This window comes from Clytia hemisphaerica, unplaced genomic scaffold (assembly GCF_902728285.1).
Source record: "Clytia hemisphaerica strain Z4C2 unplaced genomic scaffold, Clytia hemisphaerica genome assembly, whole genome shotgun sequence".
NCBI classification, from domain to species: Eukaryota; Metazoa; Cnidaria; class Hydrozoa; order Leptothecata; family Clytiidae; genus Clytia; species Clytia hemisphaerica.
Window position 1 is genome coordinate 161,719 of NW_027103768.1, and position 26,319 is coordinate 188,037.

A 26,319-nucleotide genomic window follows, 5' to 3' on the forward strand; every position below is an offset into this window, starting at 1 on the left:
ACGCGCAAAAATGTCTGCTTTCATGGTCACACAAACACTTTGTTTCACGCATTCACGCACACGTTCAACTCAATTGACGCACAAAAAAAATCCATTTAACGCATTCACGACAGCAAAAAAGGCCATTTACGCAGACCTCAAAGCTCCCATTCCGAAAGGGTTGAAAAGTAGCCCACTATTCCGAGATAGGATCTAATCCGTTCTGTGGAAGGCTTACTTCAGAAGCTGAAAAGTTTTAATGGTTTGTGCAGCAGGCATTCATGTAATCTTTTCAACAATTTACGGACGGATTTTTAAAACTTTCACGCTAAATCGGGGAAATCGGGCAAAATTCTTCAATTCACGATATTTATCGAACGAAAGTTCTCCAATGCATCACGTGCAAAGATAAATTCAAAATTCATGTATCCACACAACGTATAACGTATCCGTATTATTCACGCAATCCTCCAAATTACGGAGAGATCTGATAAAAAGATCCCTCGATTTAGATATAAATTGCCACATCCTTTTAGGGCAGAGCGTGGTGTGCGCAGAATTTTCATGATCTGTTATGATATTAAGTTATCACGGAATTAATTAATGTGAATGAATAAAACCTTAAAAATCCAATCCAAGTAATTTGAAGGTAAATATAGCCAAATACGGGCCTTTATGTTGGCAAAAGAAAACTTCTTAGTCTTCGTTTTGGAAAATCACCAAAGTTTGAAAAGAAAATGCAAAAGGTCACAAAAAGTTTTCAGTTTTGCGAAATTTAATAATGCGAATTTGTGCCCATTACTTCCGCATTGAGTTATTTCACATCGATGTATTCTCGCATTGATTTATTTCATTGAGGTAAGCATATCCAGCCTGAGATTTGGATTTGAATTTGGGTCTGATTTTTTTAAAGCTAACATCTACCGCTTATCCCGCTCTGCCTAAAACAAACTGCCTTCGAAGGCCTAAAAGAAAAAGTTATTAGCAACGAGCTACACGCTTTTTTTTTATAAGAATACACTTTATAAGAATGTCCATGATGAAAATGGCCAAAAAAGTAAGAATATGGTAAGAATATCACCATCGTAGAATTTAGCAACTGAACCTAAGAATGGCATTTTTAATGCATTTTAACCTGTAGATTGCCAATTTCGATCTTAACCTAAGAATACCGTAAGAATATTTTTGGATGATTTTCGCCAAAAAGTTAAGAATATCCATGATGGAATGAAAAAACACCATTCTTATAAAAAAAAGCGTGTATTAACCAACCTCTTATTAATTTCTAGTTTAGGGGGTATCAGTGTTTAAAGTGCGACAATTTAAGAGTTGATGACTCTAGTCTTCATTACAATAGTGGAGGGGGCGTACTGGTTGATCGGTACATCGGTATGAGGCCTTTATTGATGGGTATTTCGGGATTAAAGGAAAAAGTCGATCGGTACTCGGTATTCAAACCACCGCTCGGTATCGATAATTGACACCTTTTTGTGTCTGTATTTCGGTATTTTCTGACTATTATCGGTATTTTGGGATCTTAAAGCAACCTTATTTCAAATTTACTGCCTTACATAAGGAACACACTTAACCCTTTCATTGTGACTCAATTTATGGTCAAAATTGTTCAATGTCATAGTAATAATGAGCGATCGAGTTAAACCTCTGAGCGCCAATATCGGCTCCAATGTCGGCTATAGCCAACATGGGGTATGCAGGAGGGCGAAGCCTTCCTGCCAGTCCCATTTTCGACTTGAAATCATCATTTTTAGTTGATGGAAATGAAATGCACTTTCAGGATCAAGACAAAAAAGTTGCAAATTTGTTCTTTTTGGAGAGATTTTGGCCTTTGAAGTCAAAAAATGCCAAAATTTCCCAAAAACTCACTTTTTTGAGATTTTGACCATTTTTTGGCCATATTTGGACGACGAGTGAACGAAACTCCAAAGAATTTGCCTCAGATATTCTAGATTCTGTCCTCTAGCGAATAGAATTGAAACAGGAGTGATCTGAAGCCGCACCACCTAAGAAATTTACCGTCAGGTAAGTCAGGGTCACGCAGCAGCCCTGACTTTTTTAGAATGAATAAACGCCGCCCACCCCGCCCTGCCTAAAATAGGCGGCACCGAATGCGCCTTAAAAGAATAAGAAGACTCTCAGCTATCTAACGAGCTATAAATCAACCTCTTCTTGTTCAGGAGATAGTCGTTTAAAGTTTGAGCTAGCTCATTTTACCAAAAAAACAACCAAAAAAGGGCCCTGGCAATCAACGGGTTAAGAACATTGATCTATGCTTATGAATAGTGTTTCTTATAAATTATAGTTCAAAAATTGGGTTTAGTCATTATCAAACATTTCACAATTCCACATAAGTAAAATGTCAAGCATATCTAACTAATCTGAATCGAAAAACTGTTTTTTTTACTAATTTGCTTATGAAAAAGATCAAATTAGGGTTACTTTCTTATGAAAAACACTGCAAGTGACCCAATGATCCAAACCGAAACTCAGAGACTTTCTTGAAATTCAGTTTCATGACCAAAAACACATTTGTCCAATCAAAACAGTAAATGATTTGATTTAGTTTAGAACGTTAGTTTATGCTCATAAATAGTGATTCTTATGGAAAAAAGTTCCAGTTCTAAGCCTTGAAATTTTTTCAAAATAAAATAATAAAATCTACTTTAGCCATCTTTTACATATGATGCTAGCCTACTCAAATACAAAACTTTAGAAAATAAATCGTTTTTGTGGGAACTGCTCCAAAAGCAGGCTCTTAAACAGAGGGGTGAATTGTTAAACTGAAAAGGAGCGGATTCTTTAACTGAAGAAGGGCGGATTCTTAAACAGTAGAGGCGGATTGTTAAACTGAAGAGGCGGATTGTTAAACTGAAGAGGGGTGGATTGTTAAACAGTAGGGGTGGATTCTTTAGTGAGTTTATGTATTCGAGATAAATCGAGCAGGACGGTATAAAGCAAAGCTGACATGGGGCCGAAATCGCCGTCCACTTTGCTCGACGACGGTACAAACACCAAGATACCGTCGTCTGTTTAGGTGAGCAAAGGCGGAGCTGTACATCAACTATCGACTTTGTTTTGTATCGATTTCACTTACCGTCGCCGTCGATATCCTCCGATGCATAAACTCGGTTTTAACTGAAGAGGGGCAGATTGTTAAACTGAAGAGGGGCAGATTCTTAAACTGAAAAGGGGCGGATTGTTAAACAGTAGGGGTGGATTCTTTAACTGAAGAAGGGCGGATTGTTGAACTGAAAAGGGGTGGATTGTTTTAAACTGAAAAGGGGTGGATTGTTAAACTGAAAAGAGGTGGATTCTTAAACTGAAAAGGGGTGGATTCTTAAACTGAAAAGGGGTGGATTGTTAAACTGAAGAGGGGCGGATTGTTAAACTGAAGAGTGGCGGATTGTTAAACTGAAGGGGCGGATTCTTAAACTGAAAAGGGGTGGATGGATTCTTAAACTGAAAAGGGGTGGATTGTTAAACTGAAGAGTGGCGGATTGTTAAACTGAAGGGGCGGATTCTTAAACTGAAAAGGGGTGGATTCTTAAACAGTAGGGGTGGATTGTTAAACTGAAGAGGGGCGGATTGTTAAACTGAAGAGGGGCGGATTCTTAAACTGAAAAGGGGTGGATTCTTAAACTGAAAAGAGGTGGATTGTTAAACTGAAAAGAGGTGGATTGTTAAACTGAAGAGTGGCGGATTGTTAAACTGAAGGGGGCGGATTCTTAAACTGAAAAGGGGTGGATTCTTAAACTGAAAAGGGGTGGATTGTTAAACTGAAAAGAGGTGGATTGTTAAACTGAAGAGTGGCGGATTCTTAAACTGAAAAGGGGCGGATTGTTAAACAGTAGGGGTGGATTCTTTAACTGAAGAGGGCGGATTGTTGAACTGAAAAGGGGTGGATTGTTAAACTGAAGAGGGGTGGATTCTTAAACTGAAAAGGGGCAGATTCTTTAACTGAAAAGGGGCGGATTGTTTAAACAGTAAGGGTGGATTCTTTAACTGAGAAGGGCGGATTGTTGAACTGAAAAGGGGTTGATTGTTAAACTGAAGAGGGGTTGATTGTTAAACTGAAGAGGGGTGGATTGTTAAACTGAAGAGGGGTGGATTCTTAAACTGAAAAGGGGTGGATTCTTAAACTGAAAAGAGGTGGATTGTTAAACTGAAAAGGGGCAGATTCTTAAACTGAAAAGGGGCGGATTGTTAAACAGTAAGGGTGGATTCTTTAACTGAAGAAGGGCGGATGTTGAACTGAAAAGGGTTGATTGTTAAACTGAAGAGGGTTTGATTGTTAAACTGAAGAGGGGTGGATTGTTAAACTGAAGAGGGGTGGATTCTTAAACTGAAAAGGGGTGGATTCTTTAACTGAAGGGGGGCGGATTCTTAAACTGAAGAGGGGTTGATTGTTAAACTGAAGAGTGGCGGATTCTTAAACTGAAAAGAGGTGGATTGTTAAACTGAAAAGGGGTGGATTCTTAAACTGAAAAGGGGCAGATTCTTAAACTGAAAAGGGGCGGATTGTTGAACTGAAAAGGGGTTGATTGTTAAACTGAAGAGGGGTTGATTGTTTAAACTGAAGAGGGGTGGATTGTTAAATGAAGAGGGTGGATTCTTAAACTGAAAAGGGGTGGATTCTTAAACTGAAAAGAGGTGGATTGTTAAACTGAAAAGAGGTGGATTGTTAAACTGAAGAGGGGTTGATTCTTAAACTGAAAAGGGGCAGATTCTTAAACTGAAAAGGGGCGGATTGTTGAACTGAAAAGGGGTTGATTGTTAAACTGAAGAGGGTTGTTGTTAAACTGAAGAGGGGTGGATTGTTAAACTGAAGAGGGGTGGATTCTTAAACTGAAAAGGGGTGGATTCTTAAACTGAAAAGGGGTGGATTCTTAAACTGAAAAGAGGTGGATTGTTAAACTGAAAAGGGGCAGATTCTTAAACTGAAAAGGGGCGGATTGTTAAACAGTAAGGGTGGATTCTTTAACTGAAGAAGGGCGGATTGTTGAACTGAAAAGGGGTTGATTGTTAAACTGAAGAGGGGTTGATTGTTAAACTGAAGAGGGGTGGATTGTTAAACTGAAAAGAGGTGGATTCTTAAACTGAAAAGGGGTGGATTCTTAAACTGAAAAGAGGTGGATTCTTAAACTGAAAAGAGGTGGATTCTTAAACTGAAAAGGGGTGGATTGTTAAACTGAAGGGGGGCGGATTCTTAAACTGAAAAGGGGCGGATTCTTAAACAGTAGGGGTGGATTCTTAAACTGAAAAGGGGTGGATTGTTAAACTGAAGAGTGGCGGATTGTTAAACTGAAGGGGGCGGATTCTTAAACTGAAAAGGGGTGGATTCTTAAACTGAAAAGAGGTGGATTGTTAAACTGAAAAGAGGTGGATTGTTAAACTGAAGGGGGGTGGATTCTTAAACTGAAAAGGGGCGGATTCTTAAACAGTAGGGGTGGATTCTTAAACTGAAAAGGGGTGGATTGTTAAACTGAAGAGTGGCGGATTCTTAAACTGAAAAGGGGTGGATTCTTAAACAGTAGGGGTGGATTGTTAAACTGAAGAGGGGCGGATTGTTAAACTGAAGAGGGGTGGATTGTTAAACTGAAGAGGGGTGGATTCTTAAACAGTAGGGGTGGATTCTTTAACTGAAGGGGGACGGATTCTTAAACAGTTTTTGGTCAGTAAAATACGCTGGGGGCGGATTCTTTAACAGTTCTGTTCACTGTTAAAGAATCCAACCAGCGACCACGATAACCGGACCTGATCCGAAAGTTATATATAATTTCTTTTTTTTACATAATAATTTATTTATTTATTTAGTTTACTTATTATAAATAGGACGAATAGCCATTGAGATATATGGAAGTGCCTGAAATACAATTAATAATAAATAATAAAATCTTACCTAGGTATCTTGAGGGTTACTGAAGAATCTTACCTAAGTATTTTGACGATCAATGGTAAAGAATCTTACCTAAGTATCTTGAGGGTTACTGAAGAATCTTACCTAAGTATTTTGAAGATCACTGGTAAATAATGCCCTTTGGTAACCTCTTGGATACCGTCGAAAAAAATCGAGAACGAAACTAAAAAATATTTGAAAAGTGGAAAATGGAAATAAATATCACCGGTGTCAGTAGAATCATTGGAATTAATCAATGGAGCAAATAATGGAATCAATGGTGCAAATTATTTTATCAACTAGAGGAATCAATGGTGGAGATGATGGGATCAATAGTGCAGGCGATGCAACCAACCATTGATTCCTTCATTTGCACCATTGATTAATTCCAATGATTCCATTGACACCGGTGATTCCAACATCACATCCTTAAGGTTCACCATTGCAAGCATCTTATTCACAAATACCATCTTCACCAGCATTGCATTTCATCAGAACTATGCGGGAGTGGTCAGAAAGTATTTACTAGGGGGAGGATATTTCAAAAAATCAAAAAAAAATCCCCCCCTAACCTGGAAAATTCTTTCTAACCCCCCCCCCTCAAAAGGGTTAACAAAATTTTGCATCCCCCTTACTAAATTTTTTCCCCACACTCTGACTGACTAAAAAGGTGAGGGTTGTTATACATATTTATATGTATAAGGGCGACTTGTCACAGATAAATCGGGCTTTAACTACGGTAAATTTCTAGATCGTGAGTGATGCTGTAAGCCTCAATATTAAAATGTTGTGCACTCATATGGGGAGAACTTCATTTTTATATAGAAAGCATAGCAAGTGGCTTGTTATCAAACGTGCACGGGCAAATAAAATTCAGTGATGAAGCAACAAAAAAAGAGAATTCTGGCGGAGAGGAAATCTTGGTGAAGGAGCCCATTCGCCAATTTTGCAAACGACCCATTTTTGTTCTTTATTTTAGCTGAGAAAAGAGGGAAAAGAGGATTTTTAGGAGAAAATAGAGACTAAATTGAAAGAAAATTAAATTTAAAAGACGAGAATTAATTTTGGCGAATGACCTATAAATTTAATTTTGGCGGAAAGAAATTGTTTCGAATTTGGCGAAATTTTTAGGCAATTCGCCAAAGTCGCCAAAATATCTTTCCGCCAAAATTTCTTCCCTTAAGGTAGTCCAAAATTTATCACAAACGTCAAATGTAAAATGGGAAATTCATAAAATACACCCCTGTCTCACGCAGCCCCTGTGAAACTTTTTCCTACAGCGAGGATAAAAATTTCGATTGAAATCTCAATGGGGACAAAAATTCTATTCTTTTAAGGTTAAAAAATTATGGTTTTAGAGTGCAATTTCTAAACAATGAATTTCGAATGGGGATGAAATCAAAGTCAATTTCTCAGTGGGGCTGAAATTTTAGGGTATTTTCCCAACGGGGACGGAATATTTGCCAAATTTTCCAGTGGAGATGGGCCCCAGCGGATCTGTGACACAGGGGTGTTAAAATATGTGTAATGGGAAGGTATGTATGTCTTAACCATCTGTCGAAACTAATGGCTCATTTTCGAAGGTGTCAAAGTCGATTTAGCCTATAGTCAAGGTTAACTCATTTCATAAAATATACTTCTTCAAATATCCAGATTTCTCTTGTACTTTTGAACAAGTGCAGAAGCACGAAACTTTTAAGTCTTTAAGTTTTATTGAGTTTTATTGAAAGAAAACTATATCAATTTTTCTTCAGAGATCCACCTCATTTGATGGAGTAAGTTTTTCGTGTTTGACAATTCTCCCCATTACTGTCAGGATGAGACGTTGAATGCCAACTTCTACATCGAAGCATCGTCTTTTTTCGATGTTGTCGTACAGAGGTGGTGTTACTACGAGACGTCCTCGCTACGAATTCTTCTTTATATTGTAAACGATTCTGATGGCAAATCTTCATGATTTGCAGTTTACTATCGAGGTTCGTCCGCCGTAAAATTAAATCCTCCGTCGTTTTGGATACCTTTGGAAGTTTCAGTTCGTGAGTTAGCCTCTTTTGTACTGCTTCTCGCTCAGCTTGTTTTTCTTTTTTAAATGTTCTTTTCGAAATGCAAGGTCTGTAGTAAAAGTGTTCAAGAAACGTTGCCGAGAGATGATTTGCTGGTCTACGAAATTATTCCATTTTGCTCTTTTTAAAGGTTGGTTTTCGTTGAGTGGCGGCTGTTCCGATTCTTCTCTTTCTTCTTGAATGGTGTTGGAGTTTTTATCCATTAAATGACATTGGTTCAAATCGAGAATGATCTTGCGCATTGTGTTAGACATAGGAGGTCGTGGTGTAACACAGGCTTTAAAAAGTTCTTTTTCATCTTCCACGACAAAACTATCACGTGGCGTAAAGAGATCATCAAACGTTGTCGTCGTATCATTGGAGATGTGACCTCGTTTGATGGATTTGATGAAATGGTTGCCAATAGTAACATACAAGCCGATGGTTTTGAAGGACGCCTTTTTCTTCTTTTCATCGCGTACTTTCCTTCGTTTCTCTCTTTTCTCCATCTTCTTTCTGTGATAACGTTTGCTTCTGAAAATACCAATGTGAAAAATAAGGAGTAATAGAGTAAGTAGAGGGAAATCCGTAAAAAAACCTGTTTCATCAAAAGACAGAACAAGTGAAAAGAATATCAGACCCCGTATTAAATAATTTATAGAAGCTTGAGATATCACTTTTTGATGTCGAAAACAAAAGCATTTGACACTATCTTCACATTTCGCGATAAGAATAGTTTCACAACTTAATTCTTATTTGGTTTTTAGTTGTGATTTCATTTTACTAGTTGTTCCTTCAAATAAAATTGCAAAACGATATTGAAAACGTACTCTCAAAACTACGGCGAAATTGTAATAAGTCATCTTAATATGCTAAATGAAAAGCTTTTATGAGTTCACGGCGAGAACTTCATAGTGCCTTTACTTAAAAACTAAATAACTCTTTTTGTTAAAAATTGATAACACGTTTAATAAAGAGCACTTACCTAAAAGTGTGTGAATGTTCGCTTGGCATGTAGAGGCGTTTGTTAATAAGGATAAAACTTTGTTCAGGTGATATATCAAGGTAGAACTGATTGCTCCCTGGTATCCGCTTCCTTGACATCTGAAATTTCTTGAATATAACAACAAAACACAAAATCAAAGAGTGAGAAATTTCTTTTTCAGTTTATGCGAGTGAAAGATTTTATTTCAAAAACAAACTGATTAAATTTTTTAGTGAAGTAAACATCCAAAATTATTTTATCTTCTCATCTTTCAAAAAACTCGAAATCAGACAAACCACAATTTTCAAAAACTTCAAAAGTCTTTTGGAAAAATGATAAATTCGATGGGCTTGGAAGTTTCTTTCTATTCAGGGGAAGGTAGTAGGAGTTCATGAATTCAAGAGAACTGGAATATTGAGGTGGATATAATATTTGATAAAAACAAATCATCTTTCTATGTACAAATGTTATGAGTTATCTCTTTTTCTCTGTTACAATATAATAAACACCTTCTCATAAAAAAGACTTCCAAAAAGTTTATCAAAATAAAAAACAATATTTTCTGGGGGAGAAGAAGCAATTGGGATTGCTTTCTGGAGTAGAATTAATTCTAGCCTTTCTACCCTGAAAAATATTTTAGAAAAGCTAAAGTCAATAAAAAAGTAAATTTTAAATATTACTTTGAAATGCATGCATACTACCAGTAAAAAAGATTGCCACTAAAACACAAAAAGTCTGCAAAAGTAAAAAAAACGGTCGAAACAAATTTTGAAATAAAAAGCAATGAAAACTCTTATTGTCGAGGAACCTGTTGGAAAGATATTTTGAAGTAGTGGAATGAGCGAAATTTTTCGACTGATTTACCAACTCGAAAAGCCTACTAATTAAATTAAATCAGCAATTGAAGACCACTTCAAAATGACCCATTTGATTATCGAAGTCGATGGAAATGAGGAAGTCATCTTCATCCACAAATTGCTCCACCAACTGATCGTCAACAAACACCAAAATCCTGGAAAAGAACAGATGTTCAAAATTGCATTACTTTTTATGATTTTCTTTTCTTCAAACAGTTTTAGTAGGATTCTGACCAAAGAAGAACTCAAAATTGTTTCTTCATGAAGGCACAAGGTCATTAAGTAAAACATCACACAATAAAATGAAACAAAATTTTGAAGTTTGAAACATCACAGTTAACATAAAAAAACAAACAAAAAAAACATCGTGAAACAAGTAATTGAAGAAATTATTGAAAAATAGGCCGTACCCTTTTTTGGTCTTCTTAAAGACCTGTTTGATCATCTCTTCTGGAACATTATATTTGACTGAAATCTTTAAATGAAAAACGTGAGAAATTGTTTATTCAGAATGAATGAGCCACATGAGTTGCCACTTCCGTCTCACTGACGAATACAGTAGACTCCCGGTTATTCGAATAATTTGGTTATTCGATGTGAGATGGCGTTCCCCTTGGATCTGCTTACTCAACCCAGGCAAAAACACTCTCGGTTATTCGAACTTCAGTTATTTGAACTTCAGTTATTCGAAGCGATTTCTATTCCCCTTGGGGTACATTATAGGCTAAATCACCCTCGGTTATTCGAATTTCTCTTATTGGGAGATCGTCGAGTTAGAACATTAATTTTCTGCGATTGAAATAATTTTTTTCTTCAAAAAACCAAGTTTCAATATTCAGGGCTATATATCGCTATTCAAGCAATTTCTTTGTGTTTCTGTCTTTCAACTGAACTGCCTCAATTACTTCAGAAAAGCCCCTCCAATTAAGGTTAAGTTTAGAATCTGGTGAGAAAATGAATTTTGCAGTTATTTGAACTCCCGGTTATTCGAAGTAAATTATCAACCCCCTTGGAGCTTCGAATAACCGGGAGTCTACTATAACACTATAATTTAAAGCCTACCAGACAAGTTAGAGTGACACGCTTACTAATACTTCGATCACTTAACAACGACTTGGAAGGAAATATCAGGAAACAAAAGATTTAACTTACAGCATTTTTAAGCGAGTCAAGAGTTGCAACTTCTAACATCAAAGCATTGTAAGCTTTTTCTTCTTCTTTGCGTACATATATTGTGACGGCTAAAAAAAGGTTTTTTGATGGAGTTAACGAACTGTCAAATGTTTGAGATTAGCAAGGAGAAGACGAGAACATTCATCAAATCATTACCTGGTGATTTCTTCATACAAAAGTTGGCTTTCTTTGACCGAGGAAGAACATCTAGTTGTTCCAAATCGTCCTAAAGAGAAACACAATATACAAAACTCTGCAAGTAAGTCCTCTATGACATCAATATAACATGAAAGGTTTTTGTAAATTTCTAGTTTAACATGAAACATAAAGTAAAAAAATTACCTTTGCATTTGAAAGGGCCGCATTGAATCCTCGTTTGTTTTCTCGCTCTCTGAAAATTTGACACGAAAAGGAATACTTAAGTCACTCTACTGTTAGCGATAACCGTCCCTACAAATTGTTCACACAGAAACTCATGAAAAAAACCCATCATCAATTGCTTTACCTTAACTGCGAGAAGAATCCACCAGTATTAATAGAAGTTGCTCCGTCTGTTGATCTCTAGAAGAACACAACAAGCGCAAGGGTTATTTTGTAAACTAATGAAGAGGCAAGTGCAATGTGATACGATGATTTACTGATCAATCATCAATCTTAAAGCTTAACTAGGAAACGCTCTTAACATTCTTCAAACTATTTTGTAACCAATAACAAAGCTCTTTTATGGGCGTGGAATCAGTACATAAAGAGAAAAGCTCGATGGATTTTTCAAACCGATTAAGAAAATAATTCATGATACCGTTCGTTCTTTTTCACGTTCTTTAGGAGGGACGAAGACAACGGACTTGGACAGGATGTTGGTTGTAGGATAAAGAAATGTCACTTTGTTCTGCATCTGAAAAACGTGCAACATGTCTGCTTGTGCGTTGTCTACGAAGAAAAGTAAATTAAATTGAATCAATAGCTTCCATGAAACTGGGCAATACACACCGATGTAAATGTGCTGGCCCTCACCCCTAACATGAACAGATATGAAGAAAAAAATTCATTGTTGGTGCTTGATATCAGTTTCTCTGAAGATGAATTAGAAGTAAGAGAACAAACCTGATCCTTTCAAATATTTGACCACTCTTTTGTTGACAGTTTTCGCTTCATCTTTGTTCTTCCTTTCAGCACCCTATTAGGGAAGAATGGAAAAGCTTTATACTCGATGTCGTCTCGTTATACACGAAGAAAACAAGGAATAGTAAATGAACTCGTTTTACAGGAGATCTTAAACAGGTTTGACTTTTAGTTTCCTTACTTGCCTGTACTTTCTATAAAATAACAAAAACCAAGAAACACGTTAGTTTTGCTTCCATCGAGGATACGAACTTTTTATAAGCAACTTCAAACGCAAGTCGACGTTTTACTATTTCCCAGATTAAACAGTAGTCTTGGTTAAATGTCTTCGAAGTATTCAAACAACAAACTGGAAACTCCAGCATTCAAGCGAAGAAAGCGATTTTTCTAGTTACCTTGTCTCTGAACACTTTGATTTGACAGAATGCTCGATGTGTGGGGATGGTAGCGTCAGAAAAATCTTCGAAAGTGTCAATTTGTAAGTGTAATGGAATGCCCTAGATTACATTTTAGAAGAAACAAAAAGTCGCTTCGTATAGCGTGTCATGTCTACAAAAGAAAATGCAGATACAAATATTGTGCTCTAAAAAATTCTGCTATGCTGGACAAAAGGTTTGTAGACTTCTGCAATATTTGCAAAATACTTCAATATCGATCAAAAACAAGTTCCCAAGAGGTTCTGGGTGCTTTCCAAACCCATCCAAAGCTGTTATTTGAAAGTCACCCACTGCAGTCTAACCACAAGGGCAAACCACAAGGGCTTGATTAACTGGCTTACACCAGTATCAAAACGCTGATTTTTTGCTTGCGGTTCCCTCAAAAGCAATTCAAAAGCAATGCAACGACTTCAAAAGTATTTTTCTTGACTTCGATCCCCTTTCAGACACATCGAAGAGTCATTTTGCTCTATTTCTCATCATTTTTCACTGAAATTTCATTTGTCTACAACCTTTTGTCCAGCATTGTGCCATAAATTGATGGCACCAAACATGAAGTTATCTAATCGAAATCATCTAAAGAGTACAAACAAGATCTTGTAAATAGTGAGATGATATACCTTCACTCCTTTTTGGGCGGAAAAATCGGTACTCAAACAGTTGATGCGCAGAGAGACCTGAAATGGTGAAAAATGAGAACAATCTGTTTTAATCCAAACATATCTGCTCAAAGAATTCATTCTAACTCACCATTAAATTGCAGGGAAAGTCACAAAGACTTTATCCATCAAAGAAATAAATCTGTTTCACCTGGAGTTGGCATTTTCAGCAAACTCTTTTAACCTACATCTTAAAAATGGCTTATTCTAAACATTTTGAGCTTAAGTACTCTTAGGTTCCAAATAAGCGGCCCCCCCCCCCCGCTTGTTAATTTTTCGAAAATTTTCCAACCCCCCCGGACCTTATTAGGACCCCCCCCCCCGTTTATTAATCTCTAAGAATATTTTCAGCTGTCAAAGAGAAGGCCCCTTATTTTGCTCTAAATAGCCTGATTTTAGCCTATTTTTACCTTATTTTTGGGTTTCAGAAGTACAATTTCCAACCCCCCCGGCAATTAGGTCCCCCCCGTTTATTGAAATCTAGAAAATTTTCCAACCCCCCCGTTTATTCGAACCCCCCCGTTTATTTGGAACCTAAGAGTAAAGTGGTCAAAGCCCAATTTTTCATTTCAGACAGAAAATGGAAAATTGAGTAGGAAATAGATACCTTTGATTTTGCATTAGGGTCCCAGTAAACAGCGAGAGCGTTATATCCGACCTCCTCCACATCTTCGATGTTTTGACAGGACTTCATATCGATGTCCAAAGCTCGTTGGTTGGGATTGGGTTGCTGGTTGTACCAGTACCTCCAATGAGTCAGCTCATTATCGGGTTCTTTCTCATTGCGAAATACAAGGTGGATGATGGACTGAAAGTAACAACAAGATAAAATAGAGAAGAGAAGGCATGCTACCAAACTACGGAAGTAGTAAAATGTTTAATTTCACTCCATCAACGTGTCACCGCAGTTGCTTTAGTGAGTAAAATCAAGAAAAACTTCTATGATTGAGCCCATTTTCAAAGTATTCAAATGCAAAGAAGGGTCTAGCCCTAAAGTGAGCTATATAAACCTCGATGTGAAGTCACTAAAGTGGGCAACAGTTTTACTTTGGTAAATAGAATGTGGACCATTTGGGATAAGTTGCTGCAACATTAATTCAAAAATGAGTGTGATGTTGATGACGTAGTTTGTAAAAGGAGTAATTGACGTCGCTCAACTTACCTTAACTCGGACTGCTTTCGAATGTTGAGCCTCAAAACTGATGAAATAAAATTGACCTGTCATACGAGAAAAGAGGGAAAATTAATCAGACTAACATCATGTACCAAAGAATTATTTAAAAAGAAGAACTCTTATTTCAAAGCATGGTATTGGCTTACCTTTGTTGAGGTATGTCAGAGAATCTTCACCACGCTTTTGCACCAATGAGGTTTGTGCTTCCAAAACGTACATGTATCTAAACGACAATTGATTACTGACAACACAAAAGGTTTGTAAACAAGTTGAATGCATATAAATGATGAGTGGTGAGAAAAGAAAGAAAGTGATACATACTTGTCTTCATAGTAAAGCATAGGGCGAGAATAGTGGTTGAAACTGGACTTAGGTGCAGACTAAATGAAGAGAAAACAATGTAGTCGTTTAAAATATTTTACAATGAGTAACATGACTGGTCGAATAACAAAATATTGGAGTGGTTTATTTAAAAGCAATTACCTAACAAATTTTACTAACTAACAAATGGAGGCATAGAAAGATAACTTACTTCTGTTTCGATGACTGGCGAGCTAGTATTCGCATGACTGCTTGAGCTGCAAGGAATAATAAGATTCAATAAAGTGAGAAATTTAAAGGAGGAAAATTGCATGGCGATAAGTTTATTAATAAGATGAATAGAAGAGTTATAAATACCTTTTCTCGTTCTTGTTGAGAGGTGGAATGGAGCTGTAAGACTTCCTTTGATTGTTGGCTGACGACTGTGTGTTTAAAAAAACAAGTTAAACTGGTTACCCTTATTTCAATAGGATGCGTGGGGAGTTGCAATTAATTATTCACTCAAAAAGGAACTTTTATTTTACCTCAGAAGCTTGCGAAGAGAAGATGGATAATGTTGGTTTTTCAGCGAAACTAAAAAAAGAAGAAAATGTTTTTGAAACTTTCAATTCTGTTCATTTTGATTAATGACTGTCTATTGATGTAGTCTTATTTGAAGGTCTTTGAAATTTTTAAAGTGGTAAGTACAAACCTATGTCTTGGCTCCAGTTCTGGACTCACATTCTAAAACAAAACATAACAAAGTTATCTTAAAATGCATATGACTATGATTGTTATTGAAGACAAGCCAACAGTGAGACGAGTTTATCAAAGCTCCATAAGTACTTGCCACTTGATAGCCTTTAGGATCTGCAACGCCGAAAACTCAGATCGATAGCCTAGCCAATGCTGTCCATTTTCCAAACAAGTTTGTTCTAACCATAACCAAATTATTCTAAACTTAATTCAAACTTTAGGACATACAGTTTGTTTGATATGTGAGGAGATTACAGCTAACGACTTACATCTTTGGAGGTTAAGGGTATATCCACATTGTCCGAGACATTGATATGGTGGTGGTGATGGTGATAGGCGTGGTGTTCCTCATATTCGTGCTCTCTTGACGAAGATGAGCCTTCCTCACCATGATGCTCTGCTATCTCTTTTGAAGTGCTGAATGAATGAATGAATAAATAAATAAATGTTTCTCTCATTGCACTCAACGATCACATAACTAAGTATATACTGCGTACTAAGAAGAAAGAAAGTCCTCGCAAAATTCAGTATTGTTACCTAAATTCTAGATAGAAATTGAAAAAAAGGAAGTCATGCAACGACTTACCCAGTGACGGGGGAATGACCAGGAGAGGGAGGTTCTTGTCTCGTTTCATCAGTCATTCCATAATAGTCGTACAAAAAGTTGACTTGATTATCATCATCAGGCGAAGGGTTGTTAATCTGACTGAAGATGGCAGATGCAGTAGTCATCAGTTCGGAGGAGGTAGCGTACGACCGCCATCCTTTCTCCTCGCGATCACGCACGAAACTTGGTGAAATATACAACTTGTTTTCTTCAGGGGATGAGTCAGACTCGGAGTGCGTCTTGTTTGACATTCCTCTCCCCTCAAGCAAGCCAAACCATACCAAATCTTTTCTTGTTTTTATTAAATATGTGCTACAACGAGAGTGAAAACATTTTGTGCAAGAAACGAGAGATGACATTGTTTTCTTTTCAGAATAATAATAAAGATCAAATTTCAATAAGAAAGCAAGAATAAGGAGAGGTTTTATAAGCATTTAAAGAATGCCTTTGTTTTCAGAGAAAAGATGGATGCCTTAATTTCAGGGCAAAACTCTTCTAAACGCAGAAAAACATTTTTTAAATCGTTAATCATAATGTTTTAGAAGCAATAAGCCTTCAATAAGTCAGGAACAACTCCTACTGTATTTCGTCTTGGAACGACTACCGAGTTGATCAATGAAATGCCTTAATACCTAATATATTTAGTGAGTTACTCAAAACCCGTCCTTCCAGTGTTATTCCACACAACTTAATGAGTTTCCCACAGCTTTGGAATCCCGATTTTGTGAAAGCACAATAAGAGCAGTACAAATTCTCATCAATACCTAAACTCACTGATTAACAGATGCTGGAAAAATTCATGCTCAAGAATTATTGAAAAGGTGCGAGAAGTCATGAAATTTACATACAGACATACCCTAAAAGCCCGAGTTTAGGGTATGTATAATATGGCATGGCAAAGAAAATGGTAGTCTGTTCAACTTGAGTATCTTTTTTTCCAAAAGAAACTCAATACTTGTTAAAAGCTAACCTACATTCAAAATAATGATATGTTGTTCAAAACGAGTTTAGAAAGCGAGTTTAATGTCTTTAAAATCGGGAAAAGCTTTTTATCCTCAAAAAGGCTAATATTATCAAGTTAACCTCAAATTTTTAACCCTACTTTAAAGCTAAGTGAAAAAATTTAGAGACTGGTTATTGTTCTTATTATTGAAGATTAGTTTTGAGCTTTATTCTCTTCTCAAAATGTTAACTGTACTTAGGAAAACGCCTGATAAAAATAACACTTCTGCAATTTTTTTTTCCAGAAAAACAATTCAACCTAAAAAAGTTAACTTTCGACGTCCACTTGTCCTTATCTGCATATTTGTGCAAATTCATAAAAATGTGGGTTACCTTATTACATGAAAATAAGTAGACATATAATTAACAGCCTTGAAATTAACACAAATTTTACTTGCTTTTTCAAGGACATTTATCATCAAGGGGTTTTAATTTTGAAGGAAACTCACTCTATGTATACTACCAAAGTGATCACTAAGTACAAAATGTATACAAGCACAAGCCAACAATTCCATAATATAACAATATAACAAGTGTTTATTAACATTATACACTTTTGTGTTTTGGTGCTACATATTTGATACCCCCTACGTTCCAATCCCCCAGCTTTTCACGCAAAACTTGGTACTCCCCCCATACCAAAGGCCCCCAAAAAATAAAGGGGTGCAGACTACGGATAAATCCTAAAAGTTAGGCGATTTTAGGGGGTTTAGATTTGTGATTGTCCAAATAAAATGCCCTTTTTAAAATTAGAATAAAATATGAAATTTCCAAAATTGTACTTTTCTAAGATTTTTTCAAAGATATTTTCACAGACTTGTCCACTATTTTGTTGGTATTTTTCAATGCAACAAAATTGAGTGATGTTGCATAATTTTTATTTTAGCAGAATTTTTCATGTGCTATGTGAAAGACATTTCCTCAGAATCAGAATAAGCATTACGTTTTAAGATTAATGATTTTAGATTAGTCAGCCAAAGATTTAACCCCAATGATCTAGCCATTAAAACCTTATAAACCAAACAATTTTCCGTTAGTACATTCCCTTACGGAAACTAAATGCTCGTATTCCATTGAAAACGAATATAAAATGCATTAAAATAGAATAAAATTCTAGGTTCAAAACTTTGATGAATTTCTAATTCATTGGGTATCAAAATGTATTTAAATTCTAGACTTTAAATTACATATAAATGTATAATAAAAGATTACGTTGAACTTGAGCAAAGAAAATACAATTCAAATGTTGTTTCAATTGAATTCATTTTCCATTAACTTTTTTAAACGTAGTAAAATTATATTTTTAATGTGAACCACGGATTCACTAAAATAAAATGCAATTCAGATGCTCTCACAAATAAAATGCATTTTTTATTCGATTTTTTAAACGCATTTAAACTAAATTTTTCGATATGCTGATGAATTGACAAAAAAAATGCAGTTCAAAATATTTTTAAAAATAAAATGCACTTTCCATTCGATTTTTTAAACGCATTGAAACTAAATTTTTCGATATGGTCATGAATTCGATAAAGTAAAATGCAGTTCAAATAGTTTTACAAATAAAATGCACTTTCCATTCGATTTTTAAACGTATTGAAACTAAATTTTTCGATAGGTCACGAATTTGATAAAATAAACGCAGTTCAAATAGTTTTACAAATAAAATGCACTTTCCATTCCATGCTGTTTTAATTTTTTTTGCTGAAATTCATTTTTTTCTAATTTTTTAAAATCAAAAAAAAGAGTAAAAAGATAAATTAGTAAAGATTAATACCAGAGTAAATAGTCACGAGACTAAATGCAACCTAATATATTTTAAGTAAAACTATAGCCAGTCTATTTGGTATTCAGAAAAGAGATAGAATGATTAATGGTACAGGGATTACCAAAAATTTTCATTTTCACCTATTTGAATTGTAACATTCTATTTCAAGCTAACCTTTTCCGTGGTGAAGTGAAAGACCCAGCGTTTTTGTAATCTTAAAACCATATTTGCCACAAAAGAATGCGGCTATCGCGAAATCGCACCCTTACAATGAAGATCGTAATCGTCAAAAATAAGGCACGCTGATGACAGTACAGTATTTCGCCATCAATTTTAAATCTTTAATCCATGTTTATCATGTTTTGTTAAATCTCCTCCTTGATTAACTCTCTCGCAGCTGTTCACAAGCTAGAGGAAACAGCCCCTAGAAACAGACTCGGTGTGACCCCTCCTCACTGGAAAAAGCCGCCAAAAAATGGTCCCGGTGATAAAAATACCCTGAAATTTCACTAAATTTCATCCCCATTGAAAGCTACAAGAGCTCTCATTGCCGCTCGGAAAAAAACACTGAGACACTGAGGCCATCCTCACTGGATTTTTGAGCTGTAAACATTAGAAATTGAAATCCCCACTCATTTAAAAACAAGCGGTTTTCCACTCCCATTGGCATAGCTCATTTTATCTTCACTGGCTAAATAACTTTAACAGGGTCACTGAGACAGGGGTGTCAGGAAATGGATCTGAAAATAATATATAATGTTATATTTCATTGAATATGCTATTTTTCATGAGTTAAAAATTACAGTTCATTATGGTAGGTTTCAAAATTAAATGATGTCAGAAAGTACTTTTCAGGAGTTCTGTCTTTTTGAGAGCACGACCAGTGCACGAGTTTTAAAAAAATCAAATACAGCTTTTTGTGCACAATGCAGGGCGGGTCGGGAAATCATTTAAAATTTTTAAATTTTAGTGACCCAGCCGCCCTCACGATTAATAACGAAACTTTTTTTCTCTGAACCAGATAAACTTTTGATGAGTTTTTTATCGGATAAAAAGTGAATATTTGTCTAACAACAAATACTTTTAATATTCGAAAAAAACTTGGAAAAGCGAGCGCGTAGCAGCCATTCTAGAAGCTCTACGCGCAAGATAACAGAATATATGTTAGCTTTTAGTTACAAGTAGCGCATGATCCTGAAGTAGGATGAAATTTCTTCCGCAAATTATGAACAAAAGTTTTTGATGTTATTATTATCACATATTATAGTATTTCAAAAAAATGGCGCAACTTTTTTTCTGATTTTAATCATAAGTTTTTTGTCTGACAAAAAAAATGAAAATCTAGGGTCAAATTTTCCGTCTTACTTGTAAAAACGAGACTAGCACAGTATTTCCATGGATTTGTAAGTTGAGTTAGTTCACAATAATAAGGACAGAAATTTTGTTTTTATCACAAAAAAAAGATCGTTTTTGATGTTTGATTTATTCTTCAATGCAGAAGAAACTTAATTAAAATTGTAAAAATTTGTGACATTTTTTTTACGTTTAAAATTCTTAGATACGTTTAAAATACATTTATTTTTTTCGAATAATTTGCGTAAATTGCTCTGCTCTATTGATAATTGTAGCAAATTAGTTTGTGTATTGGCGGTTTAGTTTGATTAAATTACGAGCAATTAGAACACAAAAGATTTGAGAAAATTTATGTTTAAAAGTTTTATTTTAACAAGCCAAGTTGTCAGTTGTGTCAGTCACATGTCCGTCAGGCCATGAGCTATGTTTAGAAATGATGTTAAGGAAGTGTCTCTTCTTGGCTTAAATTTAACAGCTCCAATGTTATTTCCAAAATTTATCAATTAATATTTATTTTCTTTCTAACTTTTAGGTAAAACCATAATATACCGACGGAATACTGACACACAATTGAAGGATGATTAAAATCACGATACCAAACAAAAGACGAAGATGCCATCTTATTTTTCAGTTTTTTAATTTTTAATCTTTTATTAGAATTTTCTTTGTAAATTTTAACTTTAACTTCAGTTTATTCTACTAAATAAAAAACCTCGGAAAATAATCAGAAAATGCCCCGATAAAATCCATATAAGGACCCGAATACTGGTAGTGGTATTCTTACAAAGAAAAGAGAAAAATAATGCATTACAAATTCTCAATTCTTATGAAAAATCTTTCCTATAAGAAATATTTCGGATATTGAAAAGGCATTTTAAATTTGGATTTTCAATTCATTTGAAATCTTGTCCGCTATTTAAATTGCATTTTAATTTTGACGCCGTTCATTAAAAATGTATTTATAATTCTCCTCAATTCTCTTTTTCATGTTAAAAATGTATTTGTAATTGTGAAGTATCAAAAAATTATAAAATTGTTCAAAAAATTAAATGCATTTTAAATGAAATCCTAATGAATTATATATCCTATTTTTTCAAATGTTATTTCAATGCAATTAAAGTGCATACTGTATGCTATTCCATAATGCATTTTATTTGCAAAGTTTTTACTCTAGCAATGCGATTTAAATTCGTTTAACATTTTTGTCCAGGTCCAGGTTTCACTACATTTAAATTGCAATTAAACTCAAATTTCAATGAAAAATTCGATGCATTTAAAACGCGTGGAAGTTCCGTAAGGGTTGGGTTCTTCAAGAAAATTGTAGTCGAAGTGACACCCAATAGTGAATTTCAGGAGGTGTGCTTACTGGAAATCAAACTCAAAGGAGCGGATTCTTTGCTTTTTGGATGTATGTATCGAAGTCCAACCAACACGCTAACATCAGCAAAAAACAATACAGCACTTAATCTTCTTCTGAAGGAAATAGCAATGAATAAGAAATACAGTCATAAGTGTATCGTCGGTGACTTCAACTATAAAGATATCAATTGGGAAAACTGGTCAACTCCTCACGATGACACGAAGGAAGACGAACAATTTCTCGAAGCTTTAAGAGACTCCTTCTTTTACCAACACGTCGATGAACCAACAAGAGCTAGAGGTACCGATACGCCATCAATTATTGACCTGATTCTGACAAATGAAGAAAGCCAGGTTAGCAACATAACCTATCTTTCACCACTTCATAAAAGTGATCACAGTGTTCTATCATTTACGTTCGAATGTTACCTTGAAACAGAATGCATTATTGAAAACTATAACTACAATAAGGCAGATTTTGAAGCAATGAAGGACATCTTGAGAACTCTGACTGGGTTACAGGTTTCCATCAAAAAGCAGAAAATGCAAACGTAAATGATTGCTGGAAGATGTTGCGAGATAAATTATTCGAGCTTAGGAATCGGTACGTTCCTCGTACGAAGGGGAAACATGCCTACGGAAAAAAGGGAAGCTTTGCAATCGATCAAGATATTCAACAAAGCTTAAAAGAAAAACGTCGCCTTCATCGCAAATGGATAAGATCAATAGGTACAACTTCGGAACAGAGAAATAGAGCTATTTACGCTACTGCGAGAAACAAGGTTACAGGAAAGATCAGACGAGAAAGAAGAACACTAGAAGAACGAATTTGTGGTCAAGCAAAAAGAAGCCCTAAGAAGTTTTGGAAGCATATCCGGAACTCAATGAAGACCAAAACGGGAATTTCCCTCTTCTCCTTGATCCAAATGATAAATCATCACTTCGTTTTACTGATGAGGATAAAGCTGACATCCTACAGGATCAGTTTTGCAGTGTTTTTACGAATGAACCTGCTGGATCACTACCTGAGTTTCCATCAAGAACAGACACAGATGTAGCATTCGATCTAACAATCGACATGATCAAAAAGGAACTGAAAGATTTGAATCCTAATAAATCGCTAGGACCTGATGAGATTCACCCAGTCATGCTGAAAAAGCTGGCCTTTTACATAGCCGGTCCTTTACATACTATCATGGCCAAGTCCTTCGTAGAAAGTAAACTACCTGATGATTGGAAGACTGCACATGTGTCCCCGATCTACAAGAAAGGAAAAAAGAACCTTGCAGAAAATTACAGGCCCGTTAGTTTAACATCAGTTGCGTGTAGAGTAATGGAAAGAATCCTAAAGAAACAAATAATGGAACACCTCACGAATGAGAAATTGCTATCAACCAAACAACATGGGTTCATGGGTAAACGATCGACAGTGACACAACTACTTCACTACTTAGACAAATGTGCAGACTCGATATCCAATGATAAGGTTGTTGACGTAATCTATTTCGACTTCGCAAAGGCATTTGACACCGTTCCACATCGCAGATTACTAAGAAAACTCGAAGCGTATGGTATCAGAGGAAGGGTACTTGGTTGGATGAAAGCATTTTTGTCCGATCGTTACCAATATGTGAAGGTCAATGGAAAGTTATCTAAGAAATGCCAGGTGCAAAGTGGTGTACCACAAGGAAGTGTCTTAGGTCCACTCCTTTTCGTTATTTACATCAATGATCTAGCTGAAGTTACCAACTCAGAAATGTTTCTCTTTGCCGATGACACAAAGCTTGTTGAAGAAATAAATAACGCTGAAGATGCAATTAGACTTCAGCACGATATCGAGGCAATGGAAAAGTGGTCTGGTGACTGGTTGTTGAAATTCCATCCTGACAAGTGCCACGTGCTGACACTAGGGAAATTCTGGAACATTCAACATGCACATCCTTACGAGATCGCTGGCTCTGTCCTAGAACATGTTGATCAAGAGAAGGATCTTGGAGTGATTATTGATAGTGAATTGAATTTCGAAGAACACATCTACACCAAGATCAAGAAGGCTAACTCGATCGTTGGATTGATTAATAGAAGCTTCGACTTCCTTTCTCCCGAGATGCTCCGCACACTTTTCATTGCATTTGTGAGACCTCACCTTGAGTACGCGCAAGCTGTTTGGTCTCCACGACTGATCAAACACTCTGATGCAATTGAAAGTGTCCAACGTAGGGCCACAAGACTTGTCGGTGGTTATAGAAACCATTCATATGAAGAACGTTTACAAGTCATGAACCTACCCAGCCTCAAGATCCGGCGTAAAATCGGGGACATGGTGGAAGTATATAAACATCTTAATGTCTATGATAAATCTTCCCTATGTCAGAAACTCGTTCTTCGAAATCGACCTCAACGTAAGCACAATCTCGAATTAAAGAGGAATTTCGCTCAAGACGGCATTAGAGGATACCAAACGAATTCACTTTACTATAGAAGCATTGATACTTGGAACAGTTTGGCAACCAATGTTGTAAATGCACCGTCCGTAGGGAAATTCAAACTAGAATTGACAAACGAATGGAAAGATAAGATCTATAAATTGTAAAGATGTAAGATTGTTTCATAGAGGTCAATAGACCTGAGAAATACACTTCTATAAATTAAATTATAAGAAAAAATTTGAATGTGGGGGCTGGAGGGTATAATATTATTTTGGAAATTTACCCTTCTCGAAAAAGCATCAATTGATCCCACAACATTCAAAATTACCCCCCAAACAGAGCAAGTTTACCCCCCTGAAGGTGCGTTTGGTTAAACAACACATACAGATAGACATCTTAAGGTAAAGATGTTGTGGGATTTGGGTTAGCGAGGCAAAAATTGCTAAAAAGCTTGTAAAATCGTAATACCCGAATATCAAAGTTCCTACTAACTGTACGTTTTTTTGGGGATGTGATAGTTTTTGAGAAAACGTTTCTGAGAATGTAACAGTCAGCTTGGCAAATCTGTGTGTTTAACGCCCCCTGACAGCTGACAATTAGGCTAGGCTAGGCTAGACTTACCTCTTTTCTCTTTCCTATTGCAACAATATATACAATGGTTACATAGTTGACACACAATACACATTGACAGAAGTATTCCCCATGCAATTTTTATATCGAAATCTGCAATAAAAACGATAGTGGTCTCTTCTTTTCAGTGGATTCTGTGAGTCGCTCCATCAGAAAGTCTTTTTCAAATTTCAACCAATGAAATTGCTGTATGATGAAGGTTAACGACTGGCCATAATTTTTGGTGCTTATGGCCTTGCGGTGCCTTGGACAAGCAGTTATATAGCTTTATTTGTTTCAATCATTAATTCTAAGGGTTGAATTTTTTCTTATCTTTATTTCTCAAACAAGTGAGAATATAATGCAAGCATTATAATATATATAATCTTTTCAGATTGGATAAAAGTACTTTACCTTCATTTGATTGGATACTTCTTTTTAAACAATCGCACAGCAATTTTTTGATTGGACAAAATAAAAAAATCGACATCACGGTGATTGGATAACAAAACATTTGGCGCTTTCAAAAGTGTTTGTGAACAAAATTAAATTATCTAAATATTTTTCTGAGGGTGAATTTTTAGCTAACCTAATTTTGAGTTTGACAAATCCCCAAGATTGGAAACAATCAATTTCCCACTTTAGAACGGCAAAAAGTGGCCAGTGGCTGGTAATTACCGGTCATTTCGTAGTTTCTACCAGTCACTCTGAAGCTTATTTTTTTCACTTTTTTCAGTTAAAATTTAAAGGTTTTAGGTTTATAGGCTTCTTTCCTAATTTTTAATCATGTTTTTAATTACAATTATTTAGTTTCTTTCTTTAAATCAAAATAGATGACCCTAAATCTAAGGGTAATTTTAGACTTCAAAATTTTGTAAGGGGAACCAAACCAAAATGCTCCAAAAATTACCGGCCAACTGAAATTCTGTTATTTGAAGCACTGACTTAGGCGGCAATCACAAATATCTTTGTTTTGCATCACCCAACTAACTCTTGATAACTGAGTAAAATTGAGTCAGGGAGTCGGTAAATTCGTCAAACTTTTTGCGTTGACGTTGCCATCACTCAAAAATTTTATTATTACCATTTTTTTGCAAGCAATTTCTAGAACATTCACAGCATTTTAACTTTGTTTGTCATTACATGCGCCACAGTGTTCAAAGGTCATAAACTGAAACCACGCAAAACATTAAGTTAAAGTTGGTTTGATATTCTACGTTTGACGTTTGATATTCGTTGATATTCTCAAATTAGCTTTTTGAAGTTTTTGTGATTACTGTGATTACTGAATTGGAAACTATTGGAAGCCAATAGAGTTAACTCTCAAGGGTGTTTGTGCCAAATTTCACCGCTCTCCGTCGCAGCGTGCTCCCTCTAAAAGTTTATAACCGTAAAACTCCATTTTGGCTGAAATGACAAGTTGGGCTCCTGTGGGGGAGAGCACTTATCTTTGGAATTGGAAACTATTGGTATTGGTTTCATCTTCATTGTATATAATTCTTTATATTGTTTCAGTCAAACACTCACTAACGTAAATATTACTAAAGTAGAAAAACCTCCTAGTTATTATTTATGTTTGACTTATAATCAACTGGATTGGAGGAATATCTCGACACAGCTATCCGAGAGGCAAGCTCAGCTAGACGATTGGGTCATCAATATACCCAACCAGCTAGATTCCAACGACACACTGGCTGTACACAAGTCTTGCATCTCTGCATCAACTGTTCATTAACTGGCAACTCTGCTATGCACTTCAACTAGCAACTCTGCTATGTCACATCAACTAGCAAC

General features: G+C 35.7%; 2 protein-coding genes across 2 annotated transcripts; both read right to left on the reverse strand.

Annotated features, from left to right (window-relative positions):
- Positions 1-7,433: 7,433 nt before the first annotated feature.
- On the reverse strand, positions 7,434-9,096 carry LOC136805746 (uncharacterized). The gene is made up of 2 exons (XM_067062292.1): positions 8,921-9,096; positions 7,434-8,469 (listed from the first exon to the last, which is right to left on the reverse strand). Exons 1-2 carry the CDS (start codon positions 9,037-9,039, stop codon positions 7,935-7,937), a joined length of 654 nt encoding a protein of 217 aa, XP_066918393.1. The 5' UTR covers positions 9,040-9,096; the 3' UTR covers positions 7,434-7,934.
- A 238-nt stretch (positions 9,097-9,334) lies between these two features.
- Positions 9,335-16,345, reverse strand: LOC136805722 (grainyhead-like protein 1 homolog). The gene is made up of 20 exons (XM_067062267.1): positions 15,985-16,345; positions 15,668-15,815; positions 15,355-15,386; positions 15,188-15,236; positions 15,021-15,085; positions 14,875-14,920; positions 14,664-14,722; positions 14,489-14,583; positions 14,331-14,386; positions 13,776-13,976; positions 13,130-13,186; positions 12,468-12,569; positions 12,055-12,127; positions 11,750-11,880; positions 11,456-11,511; positions 11,293-11,341; positions 11,107-11,176; positions 10,930-11,018; positions 10,188-10,252; positions 9,335-9,932 (listed from the first exon to the last, which is right to left on the reverse strand). The coding sequence occupies exons 1-20, from the start codon at positions 16,254-16,256 to the stop codon at positions 9,815-9,817; spliced, it is 1,833 nt and encodes a 610-aa protein (XP_066918368.1). The 5' UTR covers positions 16,257-16,345; the 3' UTR covers positions 9,335-9,814.
- Positions 16,346-26,319: the final 9,974 nt, after the last annotated feature.